This window comes from Anolis sagrei, chromosome 5, assembly GCF_037176765.1.
Source record: "Anolis sagrei isolate rAnoSag1 chromosome 5, rAnoSag1.mat, whole genome shotgun sequence".
In the NCBI taxonomy this organism is placed as follows: Eukaryota; Metazoa; Chordata; class Lepidosauria; order Squamata; family Dactyloidae; genus Anolis; species Anolis sagrei.
In genome coordinates, this window is record NC_090025.1 from 181,794,588 (window position 1) to 181,809,778 (window position 15,191).

The 15,191-nt window shown below is 41.1% G+C and overlaps 1 protein-coding gene across 1 annotated transcript in view; it reads right to left on the reverse strand.

Annotated features, from left to right (window-relative positions):
* The window catches only part of SLC15A5 (solute carrier family 15 member 5), a 41,254-nt gene that overhangs the window by 8,562 nt on the left and 17,501 nt on the right, over positions 1 to 15,191 (reverse strand). Inside the window, exons 5-7 of the mRNA XM_060779698.2 lie at positions 11,716 to 11,902; positions 4,003 to 4,191; positions 2,256 to 2,387 (exon numbers count right to left, since the gene is read on the reverse strand). Of these exons, the coding sequence (XP_060635681.2) occupies positions 2,256 to 2,387; positions 4,003 to 4,191; positions 11,716 to 11,902 (508 nt within the window). The remainder of the gene's footprint in view (positions 1 to 2,255; positions 2,388 to 4,002; positions 4,192 to 11,715; positions 11,903 to 15,191) is intronic.

A 15,191-nucleotide genomic window follows, 5' to 3' on the forward strand; every position in this document is an offset into this window, starting at 1 on the left:
CTGTTTAAAGGATTTCAAGGCTGGAGAACCAACCATCCCCAAAACAACCTATTACACTGGACACACAGTTTGCAGTGTTGTTTTAGAGAAGCTCTCGTGGGTGATTTAAGCGTTATTCATATCTACTTTGAAAGGTGGAAAAAATATAAGCACAAGCCAATCCTTTGCTGCAAGTGCTAGGGTGTTTTTATCGTGTAAGAAGTGAATTAGAGTCACTTCTGGTGTGAAAGAACTGACTGTCTGCAAGGACGTTGCCCAGGGGATGCCTGGATGTATTACCATCCTGTGCGAGGCTTCTCTCATGTCCCCACATGGGAAGCTGGAGCTGACAGATGGGAGCTCACCCTGTCTCATGGATTCAAACTGCCACCCTTCAGTTCTTCAGGTCAGCAGTTCAGCCAGCACAAGGTTTAACCCACTGCACCATCGCAGCTCCTTAAGTGGTAGGTGGAAGTACAGCATTACATTCCCTTAATATTCCACGCATGGAGAATACCTTCACTCAAAGGCATACCTTTCATGTTAGTAGCAATTTTCTGTTAAAGAACGAATGTTCAGGAACGTGTCTACCTTGCCAACTGAGGTAAAGCTGTAAAGGTCTATGGAAATTCTGTTGAGAGAAGGGGTTAATCTGAGGGAATACATATGATCCTTAAAATCTAGGTGGACTTTTACTTAGGTAAAGGTAAAGGTTTTCCCCTGACATTAAGTCCAGTCATGTCTGACTCTGGGGTGTGGTGCTCATCTCCATTTCTAAGCTGAAGAGCCAGCGTTGTCCGTAGACACCTCCAAGGTCATGTGGCCAGCATGACTGCATGAAGCACCGTTACCTTCCCACCAGAGCAGTACCTATTGATCTACTCACATTTGCATGTTTTCGAACTGCTAGGTTGGCAGAAGCTAGGGCTGACAGCGGAAGCTCACGCCGCTCCCCGGAATCGAACCTGTGACCTTTCGATCAACAAGCTCAGCAGCTCAGTGCTTTAACCCACTGTGCCCCCGGGGGCTCCCGGACTTTTACTTACAGTCTTCTATAAGCTAAGCATTCCCACTTGTTGCAAATTTTCCTTAAAAGATCATTTAGGTTTTGCTTTTGTTGCACCTTTCCCAGCTCAAAAAATATACTGGGCTTCTCTCTCCAACCTGCAAAAAGGCTTCATTTCTCACAGCTTTGCTGGGGGGAAAAAGAAATAAAGCCAGCTTTGCTGGGAAATACAGCCAGCTTTGCTAGGCAAAAGGAATGGTTCCACAACCTTCATGGAAAATCTAAAGGACACCAGCTTGGCAGATCTACAAAAAACCTTATCTGAGTGTCCCTTATCTGGTAAGGGACACTCGGGTTATCCATAAAGCAGACTGGAGCCAGGAGTAGGGGCCTCACACCAGAAAGGTAAAGGAAGATTGCCCAGGGAGGGGTCAGAAGGTTTCCCCAAGAAAGAAAGGAACAGTTTATCAAGCAGTTGCCTGTCCCTTGTTGGCAGTTCGAGAAAGCTACTAGTTTTTCAAAATTATAAAGCATTTAATTCATTTGTTCGAAGATTTAAGCCTTAATAAAGAACTTTGTTGAATCTATTTTGAGCCTCTACAGAACTTTGTTTTGGGAAACCTAAGGGACCCTTTAGCTGAGGCACCCCGGCATCCCGTTGGGCATACAGAAAGCGCGTCCTGTAAACAGACACTATCACAGGCCCAGCGCGCGATAGCACAATAAATGCATTCATTATGTCAACAAGAATTATATATAGGTTAATAATCATTCAGCAATTGATTCAGTGGATCTGCTCTAGGTGTAACTATTATTTTACTTCCCAAAATTATACAGAAATAGAGCATTAACAGTACTGGATATTTCACTCCTCTAATGCCCTGCTGTATGGAACCTGACCATACAGCCCAGAAAACTCACAACAACCCAAGGATTCTGGCCATGAAATCCTTTGACAATACAAATAACTATAGACATGGGCACTTTTTTCTTACAAGGAATCCTAGTTCAATTTTGGAGGATGGAAGGAAGTCCTATTAAGACGCAACACACTAATTATTGTGTCTTTCAGAAAAGGAATGATTTATTACATTTTGATGAATTTGGCTGCATCTTGGTGACCTATCTTAATCACAAACAGAGATCAATAAATTGCTGGCATCTAGATTTTTTAAATACTCTGCTAACCAAAGTCAATAATCCATAGAAATAGGGTAAAAATCCCCAAAGAGAGAGACAGAGATTTTCCGACGCATAAGGATTGCTTCACCTTGTGAGCCATAGTAAACTGCTTCGATGAAAAGTGCCCCCGTAATGCATCCAACTCCACTGAAGAAAGTTGAGACTTGCATGGCGATCCCTCGAATTCTGTCTGGCACAAATTTGAATATGATGAAGGAACCTTTATAATAAAAAAAACACACAAGAGAAAGACCTGAAAAGTATAACAAGGATGTCGTACCACATTCCTTATTCCATAATCATGCTTTTCCCAACAGACTCAGGCAAAATCCAATTGCTGCAACACCTCTTAGCTGAGATATTCTTCCTTATTAATTACTTCTGCTATCTTAATCAAACTCTGACACTGCTTGGTCAAACAGTTTGAGGATTCCTTATGGCAGTGTTTCTCAACCTTTCTAATGCTGTGATCCCTTAATATAGCTCCTCATGTTGTGGTGACCCCCAACCATAAAATTTTTTGTTGTTGTTACTTCGTAAATGTAATTTTGCTACAGTTATGAATTGTAATGTATTTTCATTCACTGGACCAAATTTGGCAAAAATACCCGATATGCCCAAATTTGAATACTGGTTTGGGGGGCTTTATTTTGTCATTTGGGAGTTGTAGTTGCTGGTATTTATAGTTAACCTATAATTAAAGAACATTTTGAACTCCACCAATGATGGAACTGAACCAAACTTGGCACACTGAATGTCCATGACCAACAGAAAATATTGGAAGGGTTTGGTGTTGTAATTGAGTTTTGGAGTTGTAATTCACCTACATCCAGAAAGCACTGTGGACTCAAACAATGATGGATCTGGACGAAATTTGGCACCAATAGCCAATATGCCCAAATGTGAACACTGATGGAATTTGGGGAAAATAGACTTGACATTTGGGAGTTGTAATTGCTGAGATTTATAGTTCACATACAATCAAAGACCCCATCAACGACAGAATTGGTCCAAACTTCCCACAGAATCCACATGACCATCAGAAAATACTGTGTTTTCTGATGGTCTTTGGCGACCCCTCTGATACTCTCTCATGACCTCTTCAGAGGTCCTGACCCCCCCCCCCCCCCAGGTTGAGAAACATTGCCTTATGCGAAATCCCAAAATACTCCAAAATCTAAAACTGTTCACATCGGTGGCTGAAAGTATGGCACCTTTGCTTTTTTGCGGTTTAATCAACTTTGCTTTATGTATTTAATTATTTCTAAAATGTGGTACAGAATGGCCTTCAGTTAATTTGTGTATAAAGTGTTTATGAAACATAAATGAATTTCATATTTAGACTGGTGTCAGATTGCCAAGATATCTCATTATGTACAAATATGCAAATACAGAGATTCCAAAATCTGAAATTCAAAGCCTTCTGGTCCCAATAATTTCAGATAAGGGATGCTCTACCAAGTCTCATCCTCATTTTCATATGTGAAATTTTGGAAACTCTAGTGCTGGCTTCTCCACTTCCTATCTTCCTCATCTTATCTTCAGCACATTTACCAGATGTAATGAATGGAAAGCCCCACCAGAGGTGGCCAATTAGACATTTCTCCTAACCACAAAGAACATTAGTGTTCACTACACAGCGGTAACAACCAGAATGACAAATGAAGCTTTCTGTTCGAATGATGAATGAGCCTGCTCAGAAAAGCGGTGGAAGAACGCCAGGGGTGAAGATTCTGATGAAAGGTACTCAAGCCGCCCCTGTTCAAACAGATGTCATTCTGTGCTCAAGTCAGTTGGTTTTAAGACTAGAAAATGAAATAAAATGGTCTTCTTACAGGTGGGAGTCACCAGAGCTTCTGCTACGCCAAGCAAGATGTATTGAGGGGCCAGATGGATACACGGCATGGAGGAAACAAGGAGCACTTTGCCCGAAACAGACTGTTCCACTGAAGGGAAATGTTTCCTGTGCACCTCAAACAACCCGGCAACCATCATTGACAAGGTGGCAAATGTGTAACCTACAACTGGATACAAAAGCCAAAATAATAATTATTAGTAATTATTATAGACTTTTTCTGAATTGCACCTACTACACTGAAAGCAAAAGTAAGAACTTTTGTCATAGCTTTCAATTCAATGGAGTTTTCAAGATGTTTCACTTCTAGCTCTTAAGGGTCCATTTTGTAATTGAGCATCTTGTTTGTCACTTCTAAGAAGCTACTTATTTTTGCTGATTTTTAACCACTATATTTTCTAAAATACAGCCAGTTTTCACACATTTATGTTAACAAGCCTTGTCATCTTTTATTCTGACACATCCAGTTGGATTTCCGTATTAGTGCTTACTATCAGTTTTGGCTAATATGTCAGCTGTGCCCCTTCCTAGATTTGGAGGACCTGAAGATGGTAGTACACACACTAGTAACCTCAGGTTGGACTTCTGCAATGTGCTTTACATTGGGCTACCTTTGTACCAAGATTGGAAACTCTAGTTGGTTCAAAATAAGGTAGCCAAGTTGGTTACGAGAACATCCAAGAGTGAGCATATTACACCTATCCTGAAATCACTCCACTGGCTGCCAATTAGTTTCCGGGCAAAGTACAAAGTGTTGGGTTTGACCTTTAAAGCCCTATATGGTTTGGGTCCAGATTACTTAAAGGATCACCTTCACCCGTACAAGCTGCCCAACACAATTAGGTCCTCTGTGCACCGTGGAATGATCTGCTGGAAGAACCAAATGAGTTGTTGGAATTTTAAAACCATGTAAAGACCTATCTCTTCTGGCAGGCCTAGCCAGACAGTCTTCAAGCATGAGTTTTACATGCTTGTCCTTTGTTTAATTGTCTGTTTTGTGTATTTTAATATGTATTTTTTAAAGATACATTTTGGTGTGCAGCTTTTATACTGCTTTATTTTAATATATGTATTTGTTGTATTTTTGCAATGTTTTAAATGTTCTGTAACCTGCCTTGAGCCATGAGAAGAGACGGGTAAGGAATAATAATAATAATAATAATAATAATAATAATAATAATTATTATTATTATAAATAAAATTTCAATGTAATAATGGATTCAACTATCCACAGCTTGAAAACGTATATTTACAAATCAGAAGCAACCTTTAATTTTGCCTATATATATACTATGCCATTGAGTAGTCACAAATGTTATCTAGGGACGGGAACGGACATGGATGGACGGACAAACCCCAGTAGATACCAAGGACCCACTATACTTTCTTACATCAATGGAATCGCATCAGAGTGCCCAACCAATAAAATTCTTCAATTAGAATTAGCTGAGTAACCACAAATGGCATGTAGCTCTTTTTCTATTTTGGTGTAACATATCTCTTTGATGACTGAAGCATTTGAACAAAATTCTGGGAATATTGGACAGTTTTCAGACATTCTGAATGATGAATAAAAATGACATCAAAACCCCATCCAATATGGGTGAGATTTTCCAGCAATGCCATGGAGAGTATTAATGAAAGGATTTCTCTGGGCTGGCAAGAGGCATTGCATTTAGGGACAGATTATTTACATTGTAGTCCATAGGCCCTCAAGAAATCTGCTTCGGGAACTCTATGAACCATGTGGGCATTGTCAATTTTTTCTGTGCAAACTAGTCCACGTGAAGGACATTGATTGCCAATGCATGGAAAAAGTTGCTTTCAAAATTTCTGGGGAGAAGGACAACTTTCATAAGACTTTCAAAAAAGCCTTGCCAAATTTAGGAACCAACTGTGTTAAAGAGGCACACTAGCATTTCAAAACCAAGTTATTAAAGTGGTCAGTCCAGGTGTGGTAAAAGGCACAACCTCTCTGAAAGCTCTGCAACTAATGTGAGCAACTGTGTGGATGCCTGGGGCCAACTTGGATGGGCGACTTCAAGCAAATACCAGGTGCAAAAAGCTGTGTTTCAAAGGATAGACTTGGAAAACAATCTGAGTATTATTTGCTCAAGAAAACCCTATAAAATCCAGGAGATCAACATAAGTTGGAAGGCTATTCAAACGTACATTCAAACACATGCATGCCTTTGTGGATTGTTTCCTTGCATTTGCAGCTATCAACTGAAAAATCACATCAAAATTACCCTTTTATATTTTGAATGGTTTGGCTGGGCCATTGGAGCATTGAGTTTAGAAGACTCAAAGGTGAAGATCAGGAATTGCATGCTGCTTTGGGCTCCATTTTCCCAGTTCTTGCATTAAACATTGAGTAATAGCAATGAATAACTGTCCAGTGCCATGATGAATAAGTTGAACAAATCATTTTTTTAAAAACCAAGCTCTGGTCTCTCCTCACAAAAATCCACTTCTGATGAAGTCCAAACTTTTTTGTATTGGCAATATAATTTAAGGTACAGGTCATTATACTATTGCTGCAATAATTAAAAACTGGGAACCAGAAAGCCCTGTTGACCTACTGCAAATCACCCAGAGACCTACCAGTTCATCAATTTGGAAGCAATATTTTTGTTTAACTGTGGAGTAATAATGTTTCATGGTTCAGTCTGCAGTACTATTTAGGAAACTGGAATTAAATCACAATAGAGTTGTGTGCAGAAACCTGAAGCACGTAACATTGAGAAATTTCCCTGGGCATAGGGAAACGAATAATTACAACCCACATTTTATTTATCTCAAGAGAACTATTTTTAAGGGTTCTTTTCTGTTCTTTGTTATACTGACAAGATTTGTTTGTTTGATGTTGTTGCTTCATTCAGTCGCGTACGACTGTTCATGACCTTATGGACCAGCCTACTCCAGATCTCCCTGTCGGCTGCCATCGCCACCCCCAGCTCCTTCAAGGTCAAGCCATCACTTCAAGGACACCATCCATCCATCTTGCCCTTGGTCCGCCCCTCTTCCTTTTTCCTTCCATTTTCCCCTGCAGCATTGTCTCCTCCGAGCTTTCCTGTCTCCTCATGATGTGGCCAAAGTACTTCATCTTTGCCTCTAATATCCTTCCCTCCAGTGAGCAGCTGGGCTTTATTTCCTGGAGTATGTAATGGTTTGATCTTCTTGCAATCCAAGGTACTCTCAGAATTTTCCTCCAGCACCAAAGTGTCTATCTTCCTTCATCAGTCTTCTTTATGGTCCAGCTCTCGCATCCATGTTACTATGGGGATATACCATTGATTTAACTATGCAGATCTTCATTGCCAGTGTTATGTCTCTACTCTTCACTATTTTATCGAGATTGGTCATTGATATGTCCATGTTCTAGAGCAGTGGTTCTCAACCTGTGGATCCCCACATGGCCTTCAACTCCCAGAACTCCTAATGTCTGATAAACTGGCTGGGATTTCTGGGAGTTGTAGGCTAAAACACCTGGGGACCCACAGGTTGAGAACCACTGTTCTAGAGGCATTCTCTCCTGATGTTTTGCCTGCATCTATGGCAATCATCCTCAGAACATGGATGCTTGCAATAGATGCACGTGAAACATCAGGAGAGAATGCCTCTAGAACATGGCCATATAGCCCGAAAAGCCTACAACAACCCTGGTTTGTTCATGGTTTGTTTCCTCAGCTACCCACCCTGAAACATGAGATGGAAAAATAAGTGGTACAGACATGAGGAAAACAAACTTTGCATGGTTTTTTCATCTGTGAGGCAATAAATGGGTAAAGGTACAAAAACTATGGTTCACATCAACCATGGCTTCCTGTGATATGAGAATGTGGCTATCTTTTCAGGATCTAAACTGGCCAATAAGTTAATTGCATTCAGAAAAGGGACATAATCTTGGGACAGTTTATTAAATTGTTTCAGTATTGCATGCTTCTACACACACAATGTCAGTGAATGAGGCTTTAAAATATCAAGAGAGTTCTCAGCATGGCACCAAGTGAAATATTTAACCTTTTGAACATTTGCAGCATCATTAGGATTTCAGGATTTCAGATGTAACCTGAAGAATTGTCAGCGCTGCTACCCAAGTGTTCTTTTCCCCTCGCTCAATTGAAACATCATTTTATTTTAAATCCTGAGTAATTGCCACCTGCTGTTTCATGCACTTCTCCTTTGCACAAAGCTTAACAACAAACTTAATTAGGCTAATTCTAGTCAGATTAATACTTCCTGTCTTTTGGCACCGGCTGCGCCACATGCTACAGGGGTCCCGCATTAAATACTAGGAGAACAGGAAATGTTGATTTCTAAGCGCGCATGTGTTTTAAACTGCACTGCAGGATGGGGAATAGCTTAAATTGGAAGAGCACTCCAGTTGCTTCATTCATGCAAATGGGAATTGATTTCTAAATTTAAGAAAAGACTGCTCTTTTATTCTAAAAATACACACAAGCTAAAACTGGGGAGATTCTCAGCACCTCACCATGCTGGATACCAGAGTCTAACACAGGCACCAGTCAGACAATACAACTGTTTGTCAAAGCATTTCAAATTATTTCAATGAGTCACACAACTCTGCTTAGTAGGCCAATATTATCCCCATGGAGTGTTGAGATAAGTCACTGAGGTATTCTATCCTAGAGGCAACATTTGACCAGATATGACTACTAGAGAGAGTCAGTGTGGCTTGAGTGCTGGAATAGGACTCTGGAGACCATGTTTTAAATCCCCACTTGGCCACAGAAACCCACTGATTGTGCTTGGACAGGTCGTGTTCTCTCAGCCCCAGGGTAAGGCAAAGGCAAACACCCTCTAAACAAATCTTGCCAACAAAACTCCATGACAATGTCACCTAAGGGTTGTCATAAGTCAAGAATGACTTGAAGGCACACAGCAACAAATGGCTACCCATGCGGAAAAAAAATGAGAGGACTCCTGTACTTTTAATGATTGGAGGAATTTTAGTAGGTGATACGTGCTCCTTGCATGTGTGACAAGCAGTTTCTACACAACTATTAAAGGTGTAGCAGCTCTCTGCACTTTTCAGCCTGACAACAGTAGACTCTGGTGTTTTTGTCCACTGCATCTGCCCTGGAGGCATTTGCATCTGGATTGCCAAAACATTAAAAGTTTAAACCTTGGTTTTTTTTTTATCAACACTGCTTCAAACTTCAAAAAGAAAGATGTGGAAATATTGTTGTGTGACTTCATTGATACAGCTCTAAATATAAGCTGGCTATCATATAGCTTCCAATTGCCCTGATTTATCAGCTTCAGTCCCACTTTTTGGCTGCATTTGAAACGTACCAATTTATTTATCCTCTTTCTACTTCCTTAAGGGTAATCTGAGTTCAAAGTGCCACATTTTGCCATATCGAGCACTTTCTGATGTTTCTTGGCCACAGGTGTCCTGGCTTTTAACCTGTGAAAAGTTGGAGTGTATGCCACCAACATTTTTTTACTTAAATATTTAAGATGGTTCCAAATCTTTGTAAAATACTTCATATGGGTTATGTGGGCTGTAATGACACAATAGTTTGTACTATCATTTTGCAAGACTGATGTTTCCTTTGGAGAAGAATGATTGTCTTACCAATGGATAAAGTTGTAGTTCTTGAAAGAAAACCTAAACGTTGTTTTCCTCTAGATTACTTGGGTTTTTCCAACTGAAATCTCTTTAAAAGCCATTTGGTTTCCTACCATCAAACAGTACTTCTAGTTACAGTGCCCTACTGGATCCCATTCAATTATGGAAGCTAAATGGGGTCAGAACTGATTAGTGCTTGGAAACCACCAAGAAATACCATAAATTTTAAATTGTGCATTGGATTTTTAAATATACATTCAATTTATATTTTCTTTTAAACAGATGTTTTAACTGTGTTATTTTTTTTAGCTAATTGTATGTCATATTTTAAGATATTATTGTCCCTGTCTCCATCTACGAGGAGAAACAACAAAAACTACAGGTTACAATTAGAGAGATAGCTATTGAATCAGTGGGATTTGTCTAGATGTTGACTCAATGTGTCTACTCTAGTTGGGATTAACCAAAAGGATTCAGGACCATGTTTAGTTCAACATCAGTAAAACAAAGTTTTAAATGAGAGAGAGAGAGAGAGCACATTCAGCATTTGAACAGTCAAACAATCCATTCTTCCCCAAATGTTCCAGAATCTATTCTGCTTATTGCAAGTGAACAGCTGCAGCTAATCAGTCAGTAACAGAGGAGCCTGGGAGTTCTTATCCTCCAAATAGGAAGTCATTCAATCTGCAAAATATTTGAAAGCACAGCTTGAGGTTGCAATCTGAAAGTGTGAAATTGCTACAGGACAGGGATGGGAAGAAATCTCACTGGCCTCTTTCACAGCACACTGTTATACCATTTTGATAGTGCTTTAACTGTTGGGATTCTATCATACGGAATGGTAGGATTGGTAGTTTCATGAAGCAGTAAAGAGAACCATTTTGGTGTACTGGTTGCAGAACTCTAGCAGACCAGGGTTCAAATCTTTGCTCAACTACTTCCTTCCCAATAACTCGGTAGCCTTGGGCGGGTTGCTCTTGAAGCCTCAGATGAAGGTAATTTTGCCAATAAAACTCCCATGATAGATTCTCTTTAGAGTAATCTTAAGACAAACAACTTGAAGTCACACAACAATAACAAATCACCAGAGCTCTCAGACATAGAATTCTAAATGCTTCATGAAACTACAAATCCAAGGATACCAAAGGATGGCATGCTATCAAAGAGCTATAATTGCATAAGATGAATTTGCTTGGTTTGGCCAAATGGTACAAAACGAATGTCTTTTCCCAATGTGAGGGAAAGTATACATAAACACAGGAGAATATGCTTATTGCTCCAAAAAGATATGAACAACCTATCCAGCACTGTTGGAATAAAATCCTAGTGTGGATTCACCCTTGAGCTAGAGGCCAACATCCACCATCATGCAATGGACACTGAAGGAGAGGCAAGCTCTCCTTCAGTATAAATATGTGAGACGAAGCCACAGGGAGGAGGGAGCAAGCTTGTTTTCTGCTTCCCTGGAGACTAGGACATGAAACAATGGCTTCAAACTACAAGAGAGGAGATTCCATCTGAACATGAGGAAGAACTTCCTGATTGTGAGAGCCGTTCAGCGGTGGAACTCTCTGCCCCGGACTGTGGTGGAGGCTCTTTCTTTGGAAGCTTTTAAACAGAGGCTGGATGGCCATCTGTCAGGGGTGATTTGAATGCAATATTCCTGCTTCTTGGCAGGGGGTTGGACTGGATGGCCCATGAGGTCTCTTCCAACTCTTTGATTCTATGATTCTATGATAAGCTCCAACAAAGCCCAATCGTTTTTCTGAGGAGATCCCTCACCCCCAAATGTTTTTGTACCGTAGGGCCCACATATCCATGGAACTGGTACCTGCAGTTTCATTTATCTACATTCAACAAAATATGTCATCTCTAGACATTGTCAAGGTCCTCCACTGTGGCTCTTAGACAACAAGTCCTTCATTTCAATAGAGTTTGCTATTATTCACAGTTTTGCATATCCATGGGAAGTCCAGGAACATATCTCCCACAAATATAAAGATTATACTATATTTAAAAGCTCTACTTCCTTCCCAATAACAAAGAAAAAAAACCCTGCTCCTACAGAAGTCACTTTAAAAAAATGAAACTCACCAATGTACATAGTATGGGACCATCCACTAGTTTTTGCACTGGAGAGACAAGTGCTGAGACACTCCAGAATGGGAGCTAGAATCAGGAACGGCAGGATGCTGATCAGATTCATGGCTGCTATTGGTATGAAAAAGCCATTCAAATTGAGATTTGAATTTATTGCCTGAAGATAATATCCAGAAGGGATCTAGTTTGAAAGGAGAAAAACTTGGTTTTAGTTTTGTGTTCAAACAGAAAGCCGTGTTGGTCTATTTTAGAATAAAAAGTTTGGAATGGATCCAGTAGCAACTTTGAGATTAACAGAGATGAAAGTTCTAGCACAGGCATTACAGGGTGCATTCCATTTGTGAGACACTACAGCTCTCTGGGTTGTAAATAAAAGGTAAAGGTTTTCCCTGACATTACGTGTAGTTGTATCTGACTCTGGGAGGTGGTGCTCATCTCCATTTCTAAGCCAAAGAGCCGGCATTGCCCGTAGATGTCTCCAAGGTCATGTGGCCAGCATAAATGCATGGAGCGCTGTTACCTTCCTGCAGAAGCACTATCTATTGATCTACTGCAGTGTTTCTTAACCTGGGGGACCCCTGAGGGGGTCGCGAGGGGGTGTCAGTATTTTCTGTTAGACATGAGGGTTCTGTATGGGAAGTTTGGCCCAATTCCATTGTTGGTGGGGTTCAGAAGGCTCTTTGAATCCTTGCAACTACAACTCCCAAATGTCAAGGTCTATTTTCCCCAAATTCCACAGGTGTTCACATTTGGGTATATTGAGTATTTGTGCCAAGCTTGGTCCAGATCCATTACTGTTTGAATCCACAGAGCTCTCTGGATGTAGGTGAACTTCAACTCCAAAACTCATGGTCAATGTCCACCAAACCCTTCCAGTATTTTCTGTTGGTCATGGGAGTTCTGTGTGCCAAGTTTGGTTCAATTCCATGGTTGGTGGAGTTCAGAAAGCTCTTTGATTGTAGGTGAACTATAAATCCCAGCAACTTCCAAATGACAAAATCAATCTCCCACAACTCCACCACTATTCAAATTTGAGTGTATCAGGTATGTGTGCGTTTCTCAAACTGGGAGTCTGGACCCCTGGGGGGGGGGGGTTGTGAGGGGGTGTCAGAGGGGTCACCAAAGACCATCAGAAAACACAGTATTTTCTGTCGGTCATGGGAGTTATGTGTGAAAAGTCTGGCCCAATTCTATCGTTGGTGGGGTTCAGAATGCTCTTTGATCGTAGGTGAACTATAAATCCCAATAACTACAACTTTCAAATGTCAAGGTCTATTTTCCTCAAGCTCCATAATTATTCAAATTTGGCATATTCGGTATGTGTGTCAAATTTGGTCCAGTGAATGAAAATACATCCCGCATATCAGATATTTACATGACGATTCATGACAGTAGCAAAATTACAGTTATGAAGTAGCAACGAAAATAATGTTATGGTTTGGGATCAGCACAACATGAGGACCTGTATTAAGGGGTCGCAGCATTAGGAAGGTTGAGAAACACTGATCTACTGCATGTTTTCAAACTGCTAGGTTGGCAGAAGCTGGGGCTAATAGCGGGAGTTCACCCCGCTCCCCAGATTCGAACAGCTAACCTTTCGGCCAGCAAGTTCAGCAGTTCAGCAATTTAACCTGCTGTGCAACCAGGGTAAAAGTAAAGGTTTCTAAATAACCTTGCTTAAATGGCAGATCTCAGGATTTCACAGGATGAAACCATGGCTGTTAAACTGGAATCCCAAGGCTGTAATAGTGTTTAGTTGCCACTCTGCATGTGCTGATTTAACCTTTGCAGCATTTATTACACATGTTGTTGTTGTTCATTCATTCAGTCGTCTCCGACTCTTCGTGACCTCATGGACCAGCCCACGCCAGAGCTCCCTGTCGGCCGTTACCACCCCCAGCTCCCTCAAGGTCAGTCCAGTCACTTCAAGGATGCCATCCATCCATCTTGCCCTTGGTCGGCCCCTCTTCCTTTTGCCTTCCACTTTCCCCAGCATAATTGTCTTCTCTAGGCTTTCCCGTCTCCTCATGATGTGGCCAAAGTACTTCAACTTTGTCTCTAGTATCTTTCCCTCCAATGAGCAGTCGGGCTTTATTTCCTGGAGAATGGACTGGTTGGATCTTCTCGCAGTCCAAGGCACTCTCAGCACTTTCCTCCAACACCACAGCTCAAAAGCATCGATCTTCCTTCGCTCAGCCTTCCCTAAGGTCCAGCTCTCACATCCGTAGGTTACTACAGGGAATACCATGGCTTTGACTAGGCGGATCTTTGTTGCCAGTCTGATGTCTCTACTCTTCACTATTTTATCGAGACTGGACATTGCTCTCCTCCCAAGAAGTAAGCGTCTTCTGATTTCCTGGCCACAGTCTGCATCTGCAGTAATCTTTGCACCTAGAAATATAAAGTCTGTCACGGCCTCCATGGTTTCTCCCTCTATTTTCCAGTTGTCAATCATTCTTGTTGCCATAATCTTGGTTTTTTTTACGTTTAGCTGCAACCCGGCTTTTGCGCTTTCTTCTTTCACCTTGATTACACATAGATTTCAGTAATCTCTAGATCTCCCAGTGTGAATCGATGGTCCATGTCCATCAGACGTGGACCTCTGAGTGGCATCAGAGGACCTAGAGATTACTATAGAGATGTTTCTCAGGTTAAGTTTTTTTAAAATAGTATTTTCCCAATTTTCATGGGCGTCATGAGCCCATAACCCCAGCAAATGTGGAGGGCTGGCTGTCCTTTGAAACAAGTGCTGTTTAAATCTGTATTAATAGGTGAATGATGTACAGCAAATGGGATAGAAGCGCGAATCAATCTGGATTGAGAGGAAAGGCACGGGGAAAATGTATTGTCAAAGGCTTTCATGGCCGGAATCACTGGGTTGTTGTAGGTTTTTTTCGGGCTATATGGCCATGTTCTAGAGGCATTCTCTCCTGACGTTTCGCCTGCATCTATGGCAAGCATCCTCAGAGGTAGTGAGGTCTGTTGGAACTAGGAAAATGGGTTTATATATCTGCGGAAAGACCAGAGTGGGACAAAGGACTCTTGTTTGCTGGAGCTAGGTGTGAATGTTTCAACTGACCACCTTGATTACCATTTGATAGCCTGGAAGTGCCTGGAGCAATCTTTTGTTGAGAGGTGATTAGATGTCCCTGATTGTTTTCCCTCTGCTGTTTTACTGTTGTAATTTTAGAGGGTTTTTTTTTTTAATACTGGTAGCCAGATTTTGTTCATTTTCATGGTTTCCTCCTTTCTGTTGAAATTGTCCACATGCTTGTGGAATTCAATGTCCCACTTTGTCCCACCCTGGTCTTTCCACAGATATCTAAACCCATTTTCCTAGTTCCAACAGACCTCACCGCCTCTGAGGATGCTTGCCATAGATGCAGGCGAAATGTCAGGAGAGTATGCCTCTAGAACGTGGCCATATAGCCCCAAAAAACCTACAATAACCCATGGGGGAAATGTTTATT